At 39.9% G+C, this 17,076-nt stretch overlaps 1 protein-coding gene across 1 annotated transcript in view; it reads left to right on the top strand.

Moving 5' to 3' along the window:
* Positions 1 to 268: 268 nt before the first annotated feature.
* LOC132405908 (uncharacterized) overlaps positions 269 to 17,076 on the top strand; it is a 213,147-nt gene continuing 196,339 nt past the window's right edge. The window contains exons 1-4 of the mRNA XM_059990886.1: positions 269 to 332; positions 4,922 to 5,038; positions 5,753 to 5,890; positions 12,570 to 12,710. Of these exons, the coding sequence (XP_059846869.1) occupies positions 269 to 332; positions 4,922 to 5,038; positions 5,753 to 5,890; positions 12,570 to 12,710 (460 nt within the window). The remainder of the gene's footprint in view (positions 333 to 4,921; positions 5,039 to 5,752; positions 5,891 to 12,569; positions 12,711 to 17,076) is intronic.

Raw genomic sequence — 17,076 nt, forward strand, 5'->3', positions numbered from 1 at the left:
TTCTTTTGCTTGTTCCTTCTTATCTCTCTTCTCTGTAAGTGTATACCTCAGATAAATATTATGTGGAGATTTGCGGCAAATGTGAATATATGATATATATGTACAGTATCTGAAATACATCTTATGGAAATTTTTAGTTGATGATGAACTTCAATAAAAAATAAATTACAAAAAAAAAGGATTGGGAGACCACTTTGCCAAGCACCTTTGCTCCAGCTGCCACAAAAAGGGATCTCCCGGTAGCAACCATTCCCATTCCTATTCCGACATGTCAATCCACGGCCTCTTCTGCTGCCACGATGAGGCCACAGTCAGTTTGGAGGAGCAACACCGTATGTTCCATCTTGGTCAGCTCCAACTTGATGGCATGATCATCGATTTCTCTAACTTCAGATGATTGACCTCCCCACTCCTCTCCATTCCTGTTTCTTTCTTTCACCTTATCTTCTTACCCACCTAACACCTCCCTCTGGTATCCCTCTTCCTTCCTTTTTCCATGGTCTTCGGTTCTCTTCTATCAGATTCCCCCTTCTCCAACCCTTTATTTCTTTCACCAATACTGTTTTCAGCTCTTTCGTTCACCCCCTACCCCCCCATTTCCCATTTCCCCATCACTTGCCACCTTGTACTTCCTCCTCTCCCACCTCCTTCAAACTCTGACTTCTTCCCTTCCATCCCAGTCCTGATGAAGAGTCTTGGCCCGAAATGTCGACTGTTTACTCTTTTCTATAGATACTGCCTGGTCGGCTGAATTCCTCCAACATTTTGTGTGTGTTGCTTGGATTTCCAGCATCTGCAGATTTTCTTGTGTTTTAGTTGCAAGAGAAATGATTGTCCCCTTATCTTGCAACTATATGCACTTGTCCATTTCTCTCCTAAATCTTTCTTTCCAAATTCCAGGGAAACCAAGTTTGCCCTCAGTGGCACCATGTTGTGAGGCACAGATATTTCTTCCCGGAGGATAGCAAAACCCTGGAACTCTGAATTCACGAGGTTGGTGGAGGCTGGATCATTAGGAATATGTAAGGTGGAAATAGATAAATATTTACAAAATCAAGGCATTCAGTCCTTGGGAAATTGGCACAGAAGTATCAGAACCAGGTTCATTATCGCTGTCTTATATGATATTAAATTTGGGCTTTATGTCAGCATTATAGAGCAGACTTAAAATTACTGTAAATTATAAAATAAGTGCATGGTACAAGAAGAAGGAATAGTGAGGTAGTGTTCATGAGTTCTTGTACCATTCAGCAGTCTGAAGATGGAGGGGAGGAAGCTGTTCCTAAGATGTTGAGTGCGTGTCTTTACAATCCTGTACCTGTTTCCTAATGGTAGTAATGAGAAGAGTTTATGTCCTGTATAGTGAGATTCCTTAATGATGAATGCTGCCTTTTGAGGCACTGTCTTTTCTAGATGTCCTCGATGATGGGAGGGTGTTGCTTGTGATGAAACCAGCTGAGTCTCCCGCCTTCTGCAGACCCTTTCAATTCTGTACTTTGGAGCTTCCACACCGGGTGGTGATGCAACCAGTCAGAATACTCCCCTGCATAGAAATTTGCAAGCCTTTGTTGACATAACAAATGTCCTCAAACTCCTAGCAAAGTATAGTGAGTTTGTATATGATGTCTGTGTCAATGTATTGAGCCCAGAATATGTTGTGCTCCTGGCAAGTCCAATGGTACAGCACTCCAGTCGTTGGAGGCCATCTTTTGGAGGGATGTGACAGAAAATAATTAGTTCCTTTGTTGACGGTTGAAAGAAAATTATATTTAAACTGGAAATCTTAAGTTAAAGTAAATTTATTATTAAAGTAAGCATATGTCGCCATATATTACCTTTGAATTCATTTTCTTGAAGGTATTTACTGTATAATGCTCTGGTTAAGATTTTTACTGCTATGCTGTAGGTATTTCATTTTTGCAGCTTTGTAGGAGCAGTCTGTTCTACTTTTAGCATGATATGGTTTGAGCTAATGATAGGGGGCAATGTTGTATCAGCCAATCAGGATGGTGGAATTGGGAGAAGGTTCTAGAGCACGCTGGCAAAGAGGTTTCAGTGATGGACATTGGTGTGGATCATGGAGCTGGGAGAAGGCATGAGGGAAGGTGGCTGAGGAAGCTGTCCCTGTTGCACAAGGTGCTTTGTGCAGATGAATGGCTTCAAGGAGGAAGGACCGATATTCCCTTGGGGCAGCCCGTTTGTTTAATGTGGATTTCCAGCAACATTCCTAAGGTGGTGTGTGCTTTCGTGCAGATTGTGGGCCAGTGTGTGAGTTAAAAACAACTTCAAGATGAGCTCCAACTTATTTGCACATTTGGACTGGGTTAACTGCAGTGGGCCCTTTTTAGTTTTTCCTTTTTTTCCTATGAACTGTCTGATAAAGTTGAAATTGATAAATATACTTTCTTTATAATTGTATGCAGCATACAATCTGTTATTTCTTGCCAATGGCTATTGCACAGGGACAGTACTTACACAGTATTTGCACAGATCAGGGTTCAGGTGGTCCAGGCATCTGGTTTTGGTCCTAGACGCACCATTTGAGGAAGGTGGCTTTCGCACCATTGAGTCCCAGTGGCTGTTAGTGAGGGGCTAACAAGCCACATAGCGAGGGACACTGGGTAAAAAGTGCTTACAACTGAAATATAAAGAAATACAATAGAATTTATGAAAAACTATAAATAACAAAGATTGAAAAACACCAAGTGCAAAAGAATTCACATCATGCAAGTAATTTTTTTAAAAATAAATAAAACAGTAAACATGAGATGTAGAGTTCTTGAAAGTGAGTCAATAGGTTGTGGAATCGGTTCATCATTGAGGAGAGTGAAGTTATCCCTGGTAGTTTAGGAGCCTGATGGTTGCTGGGTAATAACTGTTCCTGAACCTGGTGTTGTGGGATCTAAGGCTCCTGTATCTCACCATCCAGGACTTCCCCTCTTCTCAATAGTCCCATCAACAAAGCAGTACAGAGCCTGAAGACCCACACTCAATGTTTTCCAAACAGCTGCCATCAGTCCTGTCATTGGATTTCTGAAATGTCCATGAACTCACAAATTCTATCTCATAACACCTTGTTTGGCTATTAGTTATTTTTTATAATTTAAATGTTCAAAGTAAATACATTATCAAAGTAGTTATATGTTACCATGTGCCACCCTGAGATTTATTTTTCTGAAGACATTTACAAGAAAATAAAGAAGTAAAGTAAATTTTATATAAAACTCTACATAAAGGAAGACTAACAAACAGCCAAAGTGCAAATGAAGGCAAACTTTGTTCTCACACCACCAGGTTCAGGAGTTATTACCCTATAACCATCAGCCTCCTGACCCAGTGTAGATAACTTCAACAGGTGATGTGGAGTCATGTGAGCTTTGGACACCCGTGTCAGAAGTCAATACCGGTGGCTGGATTTTGGTCTCTGAGAACAAAGCACTGACACTCCTGTGTTCAACGCCATCGATCCAAAGAATGGTTTTACCCATCTCCGGAGGTGGGGCTATTAACTCTCTCTCCCTCCCATAGCTGTCATCAGCCCTGGCTACGTTCAGTATTGGGGTGTTGTGTTCCAGGAGAGAAGGAGTAAAAATGATGGAACAAAAGTCTAACTGCCTCATTTTCTTTCTTCTAGTTATCTTGTGCAGTAGTATGTTCCGAGACATTCTGTCCCAAAATCACAGCTGTCAACGGGGTTATCAATTTGATCCGTCACGAAACAACTGTTTGGGTGAGTTTTAAATCCCCTCAGGTGACTGAGTTTGGTTGAGGTTTAAGTTGATGATACAGTCCAATTAATGGTTTCAATGAATGTACACTCAGTGCCCACTTTATTAGGTACACATGTACACCTGCTTATTAATGCAAATATCCAATTGACCAATCATGTGGCAGCGACTCAATGCACAAACGCATGCAGACATAATAAAAAGCTTCAACTGTTGTTCAGACCAAATGTCAGGATGGGGTAGAAATGTGATGTAAGTGACTTCGGCGGTGGAATGATTGTTGGTGCCAGACGGGGTGGTTTGAGTATCTCAGAAACTGCTGATCTCCTGGATTTTCACACACAAGACTCTAGAGCATCCAGTGAATGGCAGTTCTGTGAGTGACAACACCTTGTAATGAGAAAGTGTTATGTTTTGTAACTCTGAAACATAATTAAAAGCAAAACCACATAGACACAGCCAGGGATAACTCATGTACATTTAGTTTCATTTAAATGATCCAGAACACTTAATCAAAGAATATATTTACAATATTACTCAAATTACTAAGAGCCATGTACTTTTAGTTTTGTTATTAATTTAGTGGGATATGCAAATATGATGTGGTGGCATGATGACATACGCCGTTCACATACTTTTAGTTTTTACACATAACCCAGAATTAATCATTTAAATGAATACAAAATACTTAATCAAAGACTATACTTAGAGAAAGCTCAAATATTTCTGAGGTATTAAATACACATCAGAAAGTCAGAAATATAATTTAATTTATTTTCCACTCTATATCTCTAAATAAAATATTCATTTATTTGAGATGTAGAGTGAAACAGGTCCTTCTGACCCAACTAGCCAGACTGCAGCAACCTATCTATTTAACTCAAGCCTAATCACGGGACAATTTACAATTACTAATTAGCCTACCAACCAGTACATCTTTGAAAATTGGGAGGAAACCACAACACTTGGAGGAAATCCACACACTCCTGGGGAGAATGTACAAGCTCCTCCCAGACAGTGTCGGAATTCATCTCTGAACTTTGGAATGCACTGAGTTGTAATAACGTTGGGCTATCCGCTTGCTACTGTGGCGCCCCAATGTAAATTTCTAAATTCCACCAACTACAGTAGAAATCACTTGTAATGGAGAGAAAAATGTTTATGATTGTAAAGAATTTTTCCTCTTTACACAGATATCAATGAATGTGAAACGACTTCATGTGGACCTCGCAAAAAGTGTTGGAACACAGTTGGTTCTTACAGATGTCGATGCAAGGATGGGTACAATACAATCAATCGGGGCTGTGAAGGTGAGGACTTTAAATAACTATGAAGTCAAGAATAACTTTCAAGACTAAATTATTAGTTGTGAATGTGTTAGAGACTGTGAATTAAACACAATTTTGAGGGGTATAGATAGGGTAAATGCAAGCAGGCTTTTTCCACTGAGGCTGGGTGGGACCATGAAATGTCATGGGGTAAGGGTGAAAAGTGAAAGGTTAAGGGAAACATGAGGGGAACTTCTTCACTCAGAGGGTTGTGAGAGTGTGGGACGAGCTGTCAGTGCAAGGGGTGCAAGCAAACCTGATTTCAATGTATCAGAGAAGTTTGGATGGGGCATGGATAGCAGGGGCAAGGAGGGATATGGTCATGCATCAGTTACAGGTCGATGGGAGTAGGCCATTTAAATGGTTTGGCATGGACTGGATGGGCTAAAAGGCCTCCTTCTGAGCTGTACTTTTCTTTGACTCTATGAGGCACTACGGTCGAGAGGTGGTTAGTGCAACACTATTACTGTTCAGGGTGTGAGAGTTTGGAGTTCATTTCCAGTGCCATCTGTAAGGAGTTTGTACAAAAGTCTGGGCAGAGTAGTGGAGATGAAATTTCACTCTGATAAGCATGAGGGTGGAGATTTCAAAGGTTATATATATACCGTGAATGGTAGGACCCTAGAGAGTATTGAAGAGTAAAGGGACCTTAATGTGTAGTCGAGCAATCCCTGAAGAGTTTCTCTGTCTGTGCAGATATCGACGAATGTAATTCCTCTCCGTGTGCCCGTGAAGCAACTTGTCAGAACACAGATGGTTCATTCCAGTGCATCTGCAGCACCGGTTTTCAGTCGACTGAGAAGGCTGGCTCCAATGGAAGGAGGAGCTGTGAAGGTAAGGACCATAAATAACCGTGACATAGAATAAAGGTCAAATTGCCAATCTCCAGGGTGGTCAAGGTCAAAGTCAAAGTTCAGTTTATTGTAATATGCACAAATATACGTATGTATGCATTAGTGGAATGTAAAACTTACCTGATGGGCCAAACAACCTAATTCTGCTCCTATGTCTTTTGATTTTTCGGTCTTACATGCAGCAGCATCACAGGCACTTAGCATCATATAAACATCATTCACAACACTCTGATTAATTGGTCCTGTTTGGGAGAACTCCGAAAGAACAAAAACTAATCGTGAGTGTTGCCAAGATTCCCTTAAGTTACTTGGGACAGTATGCCATATCCAAGAAAAGAGACTCTGGCAATGGAGAGGGTTCACAAGGATGATCCCGGGAATGACACGGTTAATGTATGAGGAACGTCTGATGGTTCTAGGCCTGTACTCACTTGAATTTCTTTAGCAGAGGATGGTGAATCAGAGGAATTCATTGCCTCAGATGGCCATGGAGGCCAAGTCATTCGGTGTATTTAAAGTGCAAGTTGAGGGGGACGTCCGGTCGGCAGCCATATGGAGTAGTCGCAGAGAACAAGCGCTCCGTTCTATTTTCTATCTCCACACTCCTCCTTCCCCCTTCTCTCATACCAACCTGTTAGACTTTTTGCTCTTCCACCTGTCTGCAACTACACTTGCTTCACAATCACTTCCAGGAGTACTAAGCCTGGGAAAAAAGACAAATCAGTGGCTGGCCTGACTGGAGGCCATCTCTACACTACTAGACCAACATCGTGTGGCGTTAGCAGCCGAATTCAAATCTTCCTTCAGCCTGCTGGAAGTGAAACTGGACCAAATACAATCCAAAGTGGAGGACGATGGCCAACGCTTACCTTCTCTCGAGCTCACCACGAGCGATCTGATCCAGCACGTCAGTGAACTGGAAACTATCTGCTCCAGCTTACGTGAAAACAATATCAGGTTAACGTCTAAATTACTGACTTGGAAGTCCGGAGCAGATGGCAGAACCTACGCACCCTGGACTTGCCAGAATCTATCGAAGGCAGGCGTCCTACTGAATTTTTTTCCACTCTGCTTTGTGAGATTTTCGGGAAGGAGACCCTCCCGTCCCCGCCAGAGATTGACAGAGCCCGCCGTTCACTAGCAGCTAAATCAGCCCCAAGACAGAAACCATGTCTGGTTATTCTTTGCCTGCACCACCACAAAATTAAAGATCTGCTGGTCACAGAGGCCCGGCGGAGAGGGAAGCTAGAATACTATGGCCAACAGATTCGGGTTGTGGAAGACTACTCTCCTGAAGTTTTGAGCCTGAGAGCTGATTACAGAGAAGTAATGATGGAGCTATGCATCCAAGGACTCAGGCCTCTCCTACTATCTCCTGCGCATCTCCGCATCACACTTCCCAGTGGTGATAAGAAGTGGCTACACTTCATTGACAAAGCATGGAACTACATCAATAGCCTCCCCACTGCATGGAGCTCTTCATAAAATACTTTTTTTCCATACCCTCTGCAGGCAACGTTAGTAGTGCTTGGATAGCATGGTCTGGTCTGACTTGGCTGGGTTAGGTGCTGACCACTATGAAGGGTGGAATAATATTGACTCAAACTGCTCTCTCTCTCTCTCTCTCTCTCTCTCTCTCTCTCTCTCTCTCTCTCTCTCTCTCTCGAGTATTTCCTTTTATCTCCAATTCAATGAACTCTACAACCTTCCATGGGAAGAGCACTGGATAAAGTCTGCTTTTTTAAAATTATGTTTTCACTTTTTTCAAATATAAGTTTATATTCCTGTTTTATGGTTCATTTTTCAGAGCCATGTTTAACAAACCTTGGGGAAATTGTTTACCTCTCATTAAGCCCAATGTCAGTTTAGGCGTGTTAAATTCTTACTGTTTCCTTTAAATAATAACTGGGTGGCAGATGATGCTATGAGTGATAGCAAGTTGTACTGTTGGGTGACTACTGGTCTTAAGAGCTTGTTGCTATGTTCTTTGGCAGCTGTCTTGTGGGTTGGGGGTGGGGGGAGGATATTCTAATGCCAATACTGTTTTAAGAACCCTTATAAGTCCTTGTTCTGCAGGATTTATTTCAGCTCTGCTTTTCTTTGTTTTACACTTTTGCCTCAGAGCTGATACCCAAAATCTTGATACCGCTTATGCCTATCAATCTGTATCTTTTTTAAAGGAGAATGGTTAGTCCATTAAATTTTGTGAGGTGGAATGGCAAGAGGCTGAAGCACCCCGTTAAAAGAAGGAAAGTGCTCTCGCATCTCAAACAGTTTAATACAGCAACTGAATTTCTACAAGAAACACATATTCGCAGTTCTGATAATTCCTGTCTTATGTCACGATTGGCGGGGTAGCACTTCCACTCCACTTTTCAGGCTAAAGCCAGGGGACACTCAATTCTCGTTAACCAAAACGTTCCCTTTGAGCTCCACAACACAATAACAGACACAAATGGCTGTTTTGTCATTGTCTCGGGGAAATTATATAATGCATTGGTAGTGCTGACTAACATATATGCTCCTAACTCAGATGATGTGGGCTTCTTTGAACATTTTTTCCTGCACTGCCTGATCTCAGTTCACACTCTCTCATACTAGGTGGAGACTTCAACTGTTAATTAGATCCGGTGCCAAATCAATCATCTCCTTTTCCCAGAGTACTAAGCAAATCTGCTTCATTAATTCAGTCCTTCCTTTCCAACTATGGCATCTCCAATGTATGGCATTTTCTCCACCCAAATAACAGAGAATATTTTTTCTTCTCACGCGTTCGTCACTTCTTTACTAGAATTGATTATTTTATAATTAATAATCAGCTGACTCCTTCGGTCTGCTCCCGTGTTTATCAGAGCTTAGTGATATCAGACCATGCCCTGGTTGTCCTGTTCATAACTCTTCATGGCCTTCCACAAATACGTAAGCACTGGCATTTCAATTTGACCTTACTGTCAGATAATGATTTTGTAAAATTTATGGAGGACCATATAATCTTTTTCCTTAACACCAATATGTCACCTGAAACCTCAAGCCTGGTTGATTGGGACACTATGAAAGCATACCTCAGGGGTCAAAGAATCTCCTACTCTACGAATATGAAAAGAAAGACCCATAAAGAACTACTAAATTTGGCCAATCAAATTAAAGAAATAGAGCAACAATATGCTCCATTTAAAAATCCAGAGCTGTATGAAAAACGAATGGAACTCCAAACCAAATTTGATCTTATTTCCACTCACCCAATTGAACGCCAACTTTTGAAGAGTAAGAGCCGGTTTTATATCCATGGTGACAAATCTGGCAAATATTTAGCCAACCAATTAAGGGGCCTTAAAGCCAAACAACACATCACAAAACTTTGAATGGAAAATGGAAGCATCACCTCAAATCACTCTGAAATCAACGACACATTCATATTATTACTCCTGATCTTATTGTTCTGAATCCCCAAACGATAACATTTTGGTCGAGAATTTTTTAAACAGCTTAAGTATCCCCACACTCTCTCCTGACTTCAAAATGAGACTGAGTGAGCCAATATCATTAGAGGAAATATCCTCAGCCATCTTGTCACTACAGAATGGTAAATCTCCAGGACCCGACGGGTTCCCTGTAGAATTCTTTAAATCATTTTCATCACTGCTCTTACCTCAATTAACCTTGGTTCTATCTGATTCATTTAAACAAGGTAAATTGCCAGCATCATTTAATGAGGCACACATCATTCTTCTAGCAAAGAGAGGCAAGGATCCAACAGAGTGCTCATCATACTGGCCAATCTCTCTGTTAAATGTTGATGTCAAAATTTTAGCTAATGTCTGGACCTGTAGACTGGAGAACGTCCTACCCTCAATTATTTCTGAAGACCAAACTGGCTTTGTCGAAAACCACCTCCCCTTTTAAAGCCGCCTCTTTACTTTTTATACTCACCTTCAATTGGAATCCCTGAATGTGTCATTTCCTTAGATGCAGAGAAAGCCTTCGACCATATGCAATGGAATTACTTCTTTGCTGTTTTAGAAAAATTAGATTTCGGACCAAATTTTATCATGTGGATTAAATTGTTATATTTGTGTCCCTCTGCCTCTGTTTTGACCAACGCTCAGCAATCCCAACCCTTCAACCTCAAACGTGGAACCCGCCAAGGGTGCCCTTTAAGACCTTTACTGTTCAATCTGGCCATAGAGCCACTGGCGATTGCATTCTGTAGTTGTGCAGACCTGATTGTGATTTGGAGGGGGTGAGCACAAAGTTTCCCTTTATGCTGATGATCTTTTACTTTTTATATCAAACCCAATCACCTCCTTACCCCCCATGTTCTCACTCCTAGACAAATTTAGCCAGTTTTCTAGATACAAACTTAACTTACACAAAAGTGAACTTTTTCCAATAAATAGAGAAGCACAAACGTTAGAGTTTCATAACCTCCCTTTTAAGGTAGTGAATAACCAATTTACTTACCTTGGTGTTACAGTAACAAGGAAATATAAGTGTCTTTTTGGAGAAAACTTTATTAATTTGTTAAATCAAACAAAACAGAAGCTAATGCAGTGGTCTCCCCGTCCATGTCCCTGATGGGCCGAATCAACGTCATCAAAATGAACATCCTTCCTAAAAGTTTTTACCTTTTTTGATCCATACCAGTTTTCATTTCTAAAGCCTTTTTTGACTCACTAGACTCAGTCATATTGCCCTACCTATGCAAGGGCAAGTGTCCCCAGCTGAATAAAGTTCATTGTCAAAAATCTACAACTGTTGGGGCATGGCTCTGCCCAATTTCCACTTATACCACTGGGCAGCTAACATTTGTTGTCTCATTTTTTGGTCTCATTTTTATAATCAGTCTGACTGCCTATTATGGGTGACAATGGAGCTGAACTCTACTAAGAATATTTCCATCACCGCACTTCTTGGATCCGCACTCCCTTTTCGTACATCTAAACCAATTGCTAATGCTGTCATCAGGCAGACCCTGAGAGTGTGGGCTCAGCTCAGAAAGCATAGTGGCCTCCATGGCTTCTCTCTTTCAAGTCCTATTCTCTCTTCCAGCCTTCTATACATGATTCAACATTTCAAGACTGGTACAGAAAGGACATCAGATGCTTTAAAGATCCTTTTTAGACAACTGTTTTGCATCATTTAAACAAATGTCTGCAAAGTTTAATGTCCCCAACACTCATTTCTTCAGATGTTTGCAAATCAGACATTTTATCCAGCCTCTGATACCAAAATTCTGAGACACCCGACACAAACTTCATTGATTTGTTTCTCTGTATGAATCCATTGCACAAAGGTCTAATATCTATTATCTGCAAGGTCGTACACAGGGCCCATCTGTCTAAATTATCTCACATTTACCCAGATGTTAATCCCTGTTGCAACAAATGCAAAAGGGTCGAGGCTTCCCTTATCCATATGTACTGGACATGCCCTAGTTTGGAAAAATACTGGAAAAATGTTTTCCAAACTCTATCCCAAATACTTAATTACAATCTGGAACCTAACCCTTTGATCAACCTTTTCGGTAACTCCGGAGAGGGGGACATGCACCTAAGTCCGACTAAACATCGCACGCTGTCTTTTGCCTCTCTGTTGGCCAGGCACGCAGTTTTGCTCAGGTGGAGGGATGCTGCCCCACCCACCCACGCTCAGTGGCTCAGGGACATCATGTCCAGTCTACACCTTGAGAAGATCCACTACTCAATCCTCAATTTGGAAATAAAGTTCCAAAAGGTGCAGGGACCCTTTCTTGAATATTTTCAGAATTCCCAGCCAGTCTAAAGGTCCATTCTTTCTCACTTTCCTCAGTACATAAATCCCTGGCCTCCAGAATTTCCCAGTAAAACTCTTCAGACTCAGATTTGTTATCATACAACAGGAAGTGGGGAAGCTCAGAGGATCTGACAGCATCTGTGGAACGAGGAACTGGAAACATGAGAAAATGGGAAAAGAAAGTGTGTCCCTGATAGAGTGGTGAGACCATGTTGCTAAAGGAGACACAATGCATCCAGGTAATGGATGAATGGCCACAACTAAAGAGAAAGTGAAATGAAAATGTAGGGTGCAGAGTCGAGCATGCTGGAAATCTGAAACCAGGTATGATGCTGGAATCTCCCAGCATTCTGTTTCTCATTCAAAGATGCTGCCTGACCTACTGGGTATTTCCAATGCTGACCTTCCAATGCAGATTCAGGGAGAGAGTGGGCAATTAACTGAAATTTAAATGTGACTAAAACCGGTCTTGCCACAGTCATATTAAAGAGGAGTGGAGCACTGAGAGTCCTCTATCCTCCCCTGCTCCCGTCCAGTGAAAAGCAGCTCCAGTACAGAAGGTGAAGCTGCTGCCGACCTTCCACACTGCAGTCAATAAGCTCATTAAATGGAGAGCAGGGTACCACCCATCCCAGTTTCTAGCAGGTGACCGACCATTTGGTTCCTTCAGTCAATTCCATCTGCTCCTTAACTCCATTCACTTGATTTTCTTTCTCAGACCATAAGGCCCCTCCCCAAGAATAGTCACTCAATCCTATGTTCCAGCGGAGGTCTTCTCTGGATTAAACAACACAGTGCTGATTTACTCCATCCCGACCCACAGAGCCCGGGTATAAAAGGGAGCAATCCATGTTTACTATTGAGAGAGATTTTCCCTGTTCACACAGATATCGATGAATGCAAGTCCTCTCCTTGTCACGAACATGCAACTTGTATCAACGTAGTGGGATCCTACCAGTGCAACTGCAACGCAGGGTTTCAGGCATTACCTGCAACCGCCAACCTCACGGCAGGGAAAGTTTGTGAAGGTAAGGATTTTGTCTCAGCATGAAAATGGTAAATAAATCCCAATTGATTGAGGATATCAGTCCTCCACAATTCACCTACAGAGTCCCCTAACTAAAGAAGAATTTAATAGGCTCTGTCCTGTGTAAATTGCACAGGGGAGTAATTGTGGGAGGTGGGGAAGTTATCATTGTTTTTTTCTGTTGTTTCCTTTGATAAATCTGATCACTAGTTCAAATGGGAAGGGAAAAGGGACTGACAAGCAACTGGGAATAGCTCATTGTGGTCAGCATGGATGAGATGGGCCAAAGATTCTTTTTTTCTGCTCTATTATTCCATGACTTTATATTGCAGACTTTGTGAAATGAATTTATTGACCGGTCATGTTCCTTTTGGAACAAGAAACAGAGTACTGCATTGTCCAGGGACAGGTGTGACTGGAGGAGGCACCTCTGGCTGCCATGGTGATTACTATTGCAAACTTGATTCCCAAACTCCCACACAGTCTAATGTCAGCCTCTCAGAGCAGGTTCAGTGAGGGTCTGAGTAATCCATGGGGACACGGAGGGGAATAATCAGAGATGGACCATGCAAAGATGAGAGGAGCTTGGAGTTTGGCATCTAAAATGGTAACATTTCTCAGTTCTGTATGATTGTAGGAAGCAACATCAATGCATTTGTTGATGGACTGGAGAAAGCTGAGGGAGATGGTCTGGACAGGATTGAAGCAAGGCCTCTTCCACTTGTCCCACCAATGTTCAGGTGTAGCTTGTCCCATGTGAATTTGTACAGCCACACCGATGACCACGAGAAAGTGAGAGACAAGTAAGATATCAATGAGTGTGAAGCCTCTCTGTGTCACCCCCTCACAACTTGTTACAACATGTCGGGTTCCTACCTGTGCAACTGTAATGTGGGTTTTCAGGCAACTCCAGCGACAGTCAGCCTCACTGCAGGAAGGTTTTGTGAAGGTAGAGACCTTATATCACCATGAGAGTGTGGGTGTCATCAATCTTCCCGGATTGTCTTGAAGATATTCTTGGAATTAAAGAATTAACTCCTAGGGTCTGCATTGTGTAAATCGTGTGGTTGGTAAATGATGATGTTTTCTTTGTTTTATCAATATTTCCAGATATTTTAGATACAGGGACAGAATTCATGGACTAGGCAGGTCCTTTGGGCACAGGATATCATGCAATACAACTGTGAGGTCTGTGTCCAATCTGATTGACAGTTTTAGCTCTCATTTCATTTTTCAATCTTTTTATTGATTTTCAAATAAAGAATATACAAATCAGAGGAGGAATTTAGCAAACAGATAATATAAAAGACATATAAACCGCAACAAAAAAACAGAAAGTATATAATGTCAAAATCAGATAGGTAAAATGTTACGCTGTTATATATACAATATAGTCCAAAAAACCTACTACTCCTCATACCAATCATAAAAAAAGATTGTAAATTTCATTTGATATAGTGACAAACTCCACTAACTAAACTAAAATAAAAAAGAGAAAAGAAAAAAGATTGGGCAGTCCAATTGAGGATAAAATTAGAAAAAATAGAAAGAGAAAAAAACCCAACATCCTTCCAGTCATCTCCGAACCTTCACGGATAAGGATTTTCCCAAAAGAGAATAAAGAAAAATAAATAAATAAATAAAAATTAAATCATGTGAAAATATTGAATAAAGGGTCGCCAGACTTGTTCAAAATTAAGAGATGTATCAAATGTCCGGCTTCTAATTTTGTCCAAGCTTAGATGTGACATAATGGAGGAGAGCCAATAAAAATCAGCAGGTGGTCTTTCCAGTAGAACGAGATAGCTCTCCTGGCCAGTAAAGTTGAAAAGGCTATCACATGTTGAACGGAAGCAGATGCTTTGCTTGCTTCCTCTGGAATAATCCCAAAAATTGCAGTAAGTGAATTGGGTTGAACATCCACATCAATAACTTTAGATAATATTCCAGACACATCCCTCCAAAAGTTGTTTAAGCTTACACTTGACCAAAGTATACAAGTTAGAGTAGCTACTTCTGTGTTACTTCTGTCACAAATAGGGCTTATATTAAGAAAAATACGTCCCAATTTTTTCTTTGGACATGTAGGCCCTGTGTACTGTCTTAAACTGAATTAAGATAAGGCATGCACAGATAGATGAATTATTGACCACATAATAAATTAAACTCCATTGATTATCTGAAAGTGAATGTTGAAGTTCTACTTCCCAGATGCATTGAACCCTATCATTAGGCGACATGCAAGCATTCATTAACTGTTTATAAGTGATAGCTATTAATTGGTTTTGAAAATGTTTAAGCTGAAAAATAACATAAGCCAAATTTAAAGAGCAGGCCAAGGGGTAATTCGGTAAAAAATCACGTAAAAAATTTCCTAACCTGTAAGTATCTGAAAAATGTGTATTAGAGATGTCATATTTATCCATTAACTGTGAAAAGGACATTAAACAGTCCTGTAAAAAGTTTTTATTCCCTTAATTTTCCATGTTAAAAAAGCCTTATCCAAAGTTGATGGTTTAAAAAAAATATAATAAATATTACTAGAAAGTAGAAAATCTTTTAATTCAAAAAATCTACGAAACTGAAAGCAAATTTTTAAAGTATGTTTAACAATAGGGTTGAGAGCTTGTCTACCTATTCTGGAGTGAAAACGGAAGAGGAGCTCCGAATAAAGAAGCTAACGAAAACCCCATTACTGAATTTTCCTCCAACTGTAACCATGAAGGGCGATCTTGGTCATCTATATCATAAATCCAAAAAGTAATATAACGAATTTTAGTTGCCCAATAATAAAATCTAAAGTTTAGTAAGATCAGTCCTTCATCTTTTCTTGGTTTTTGCAAAAAAAGTTTATTCAGTCTAGAGCTTTTATTATTCCAAACATAAAACAAAATCATAGAATCTAATTTATCAAAATATGTTTTGGAACCAAAGAGGGAACTGCTTGAAATATATATAAAAATTTTGGTAGAATAACCATTTTTATAGCATTTATTCGACCTATCAATGACATCGATATAGGCGACCATTTAGAAAGCACCTGTTGAGTACATTCAACTGAAGGGGAGAAATCATACCTATATAGGTCTTTAAAATAATTAGTAATTTTGATACCAAGGTAAGTGAAATGGTTTTTGCCAATATTAAAAGGTAATTGATCATAATAATCAGAATAATTATTAATAGGAAAAATTCAGTTTTATGTAAATTAAGTTTATATCCAGAGAAAATACCAAATTCCATAAATATAGATAACATAAAAGGAATAGATTTCCTAGGATTTGAAATGTAAGTTAATAAATCATCTGCATATAATGAAATCTTATGTAATTTACCCCCTCTCTTAATACCCTGCACAGAATTAGAATCCCTAAGAGCAATAGCAAGTGGTTCTATAGCCAAATTAAATAATAAAGGACTAAGAGGACATCCCTGGTGAGTTCCTCTATATAATCTAAAATATGGAGACTTTTGATTATTAGTTATAACTGCAGCTACTGGGGCATAATAAATCAATTTAATCCTGGACTAAAATTAAACCTCTTCAAAACCTGAAATAGATAAGGCCACTCCACCCTATCAAAAGCTTTCTCTGCATCCAAAGATACAATACATTCAGATTCTTTGGTTGAGGGGGAATAAATGATATTTAACAATCTTTGAATATTAAAATGTGAGTACCTATTTTTGATAAATCCTGTTTGGTCGTTTGAGATAACATTAGGCAAGGTATTCTCAAGCCTATTTGCTGGAATCTTAGAGAGGATTTTAAAATCTACATTCAATAAAGAAATAGGTCTTTCGGATACACATTCCAGTGGGTCTTCTCCTTTTTTTTGGAATCAATGAAATTAGTGCTTCATAAAAAGTTTTAGGAAGGTTCTCAAAGGATATAGAATCGGTAAACGTTTGATGAAGATGTGGTATAAGCATTTCATGAAAAGTCTTGTAAAATTCTACCATATAACCATCAGGTCCCTGAGCTTTACCTAATTGCATAGAGGATATAGCCTTGGCTATCTCCTCTTGTTTAATAGTTACATCTAACATATCAACATCTTGAATCGAAATTTGAGGTATGTTTAACCTTTGCAAAAATCTATTCATAATAATAGTGCTATCAGAGAATTCAGATTTATAAAGATTAGAATAGAAGTCCATAAACATCTTATTAATTTCATAAGGATCTAAAGTTTCTGTTCTATCCGGTCGACAAATTTTTAAAATCTGTCTTCTGATCATCCCAACCTTTAAATGACCCGCCAAAAGCTTAGCCGATTTTTCCCCATGCATATAAAATAAACTTTCAGATATAAAAATTTGCTGTTCAATGGGAAAGGTCAGAAGCAAATCATACTGTGATTGAA

Source organism: Hypanus sabinus, chromosome 16, assembly GCF_030144855.1.
Source record: "Hypanus sabinus isolate sHypSab1 chromosome 16, sHypSab1.hap1, whole genome shotgun sequence".
In the NCBI taxonomy this organism is placed as follows: Eukaryota; Metazoa; Chordata; class Chondrichthyes; order Myliobatiformes; family Dasyatidae; genus Hypanus; species Hypanus sabinus.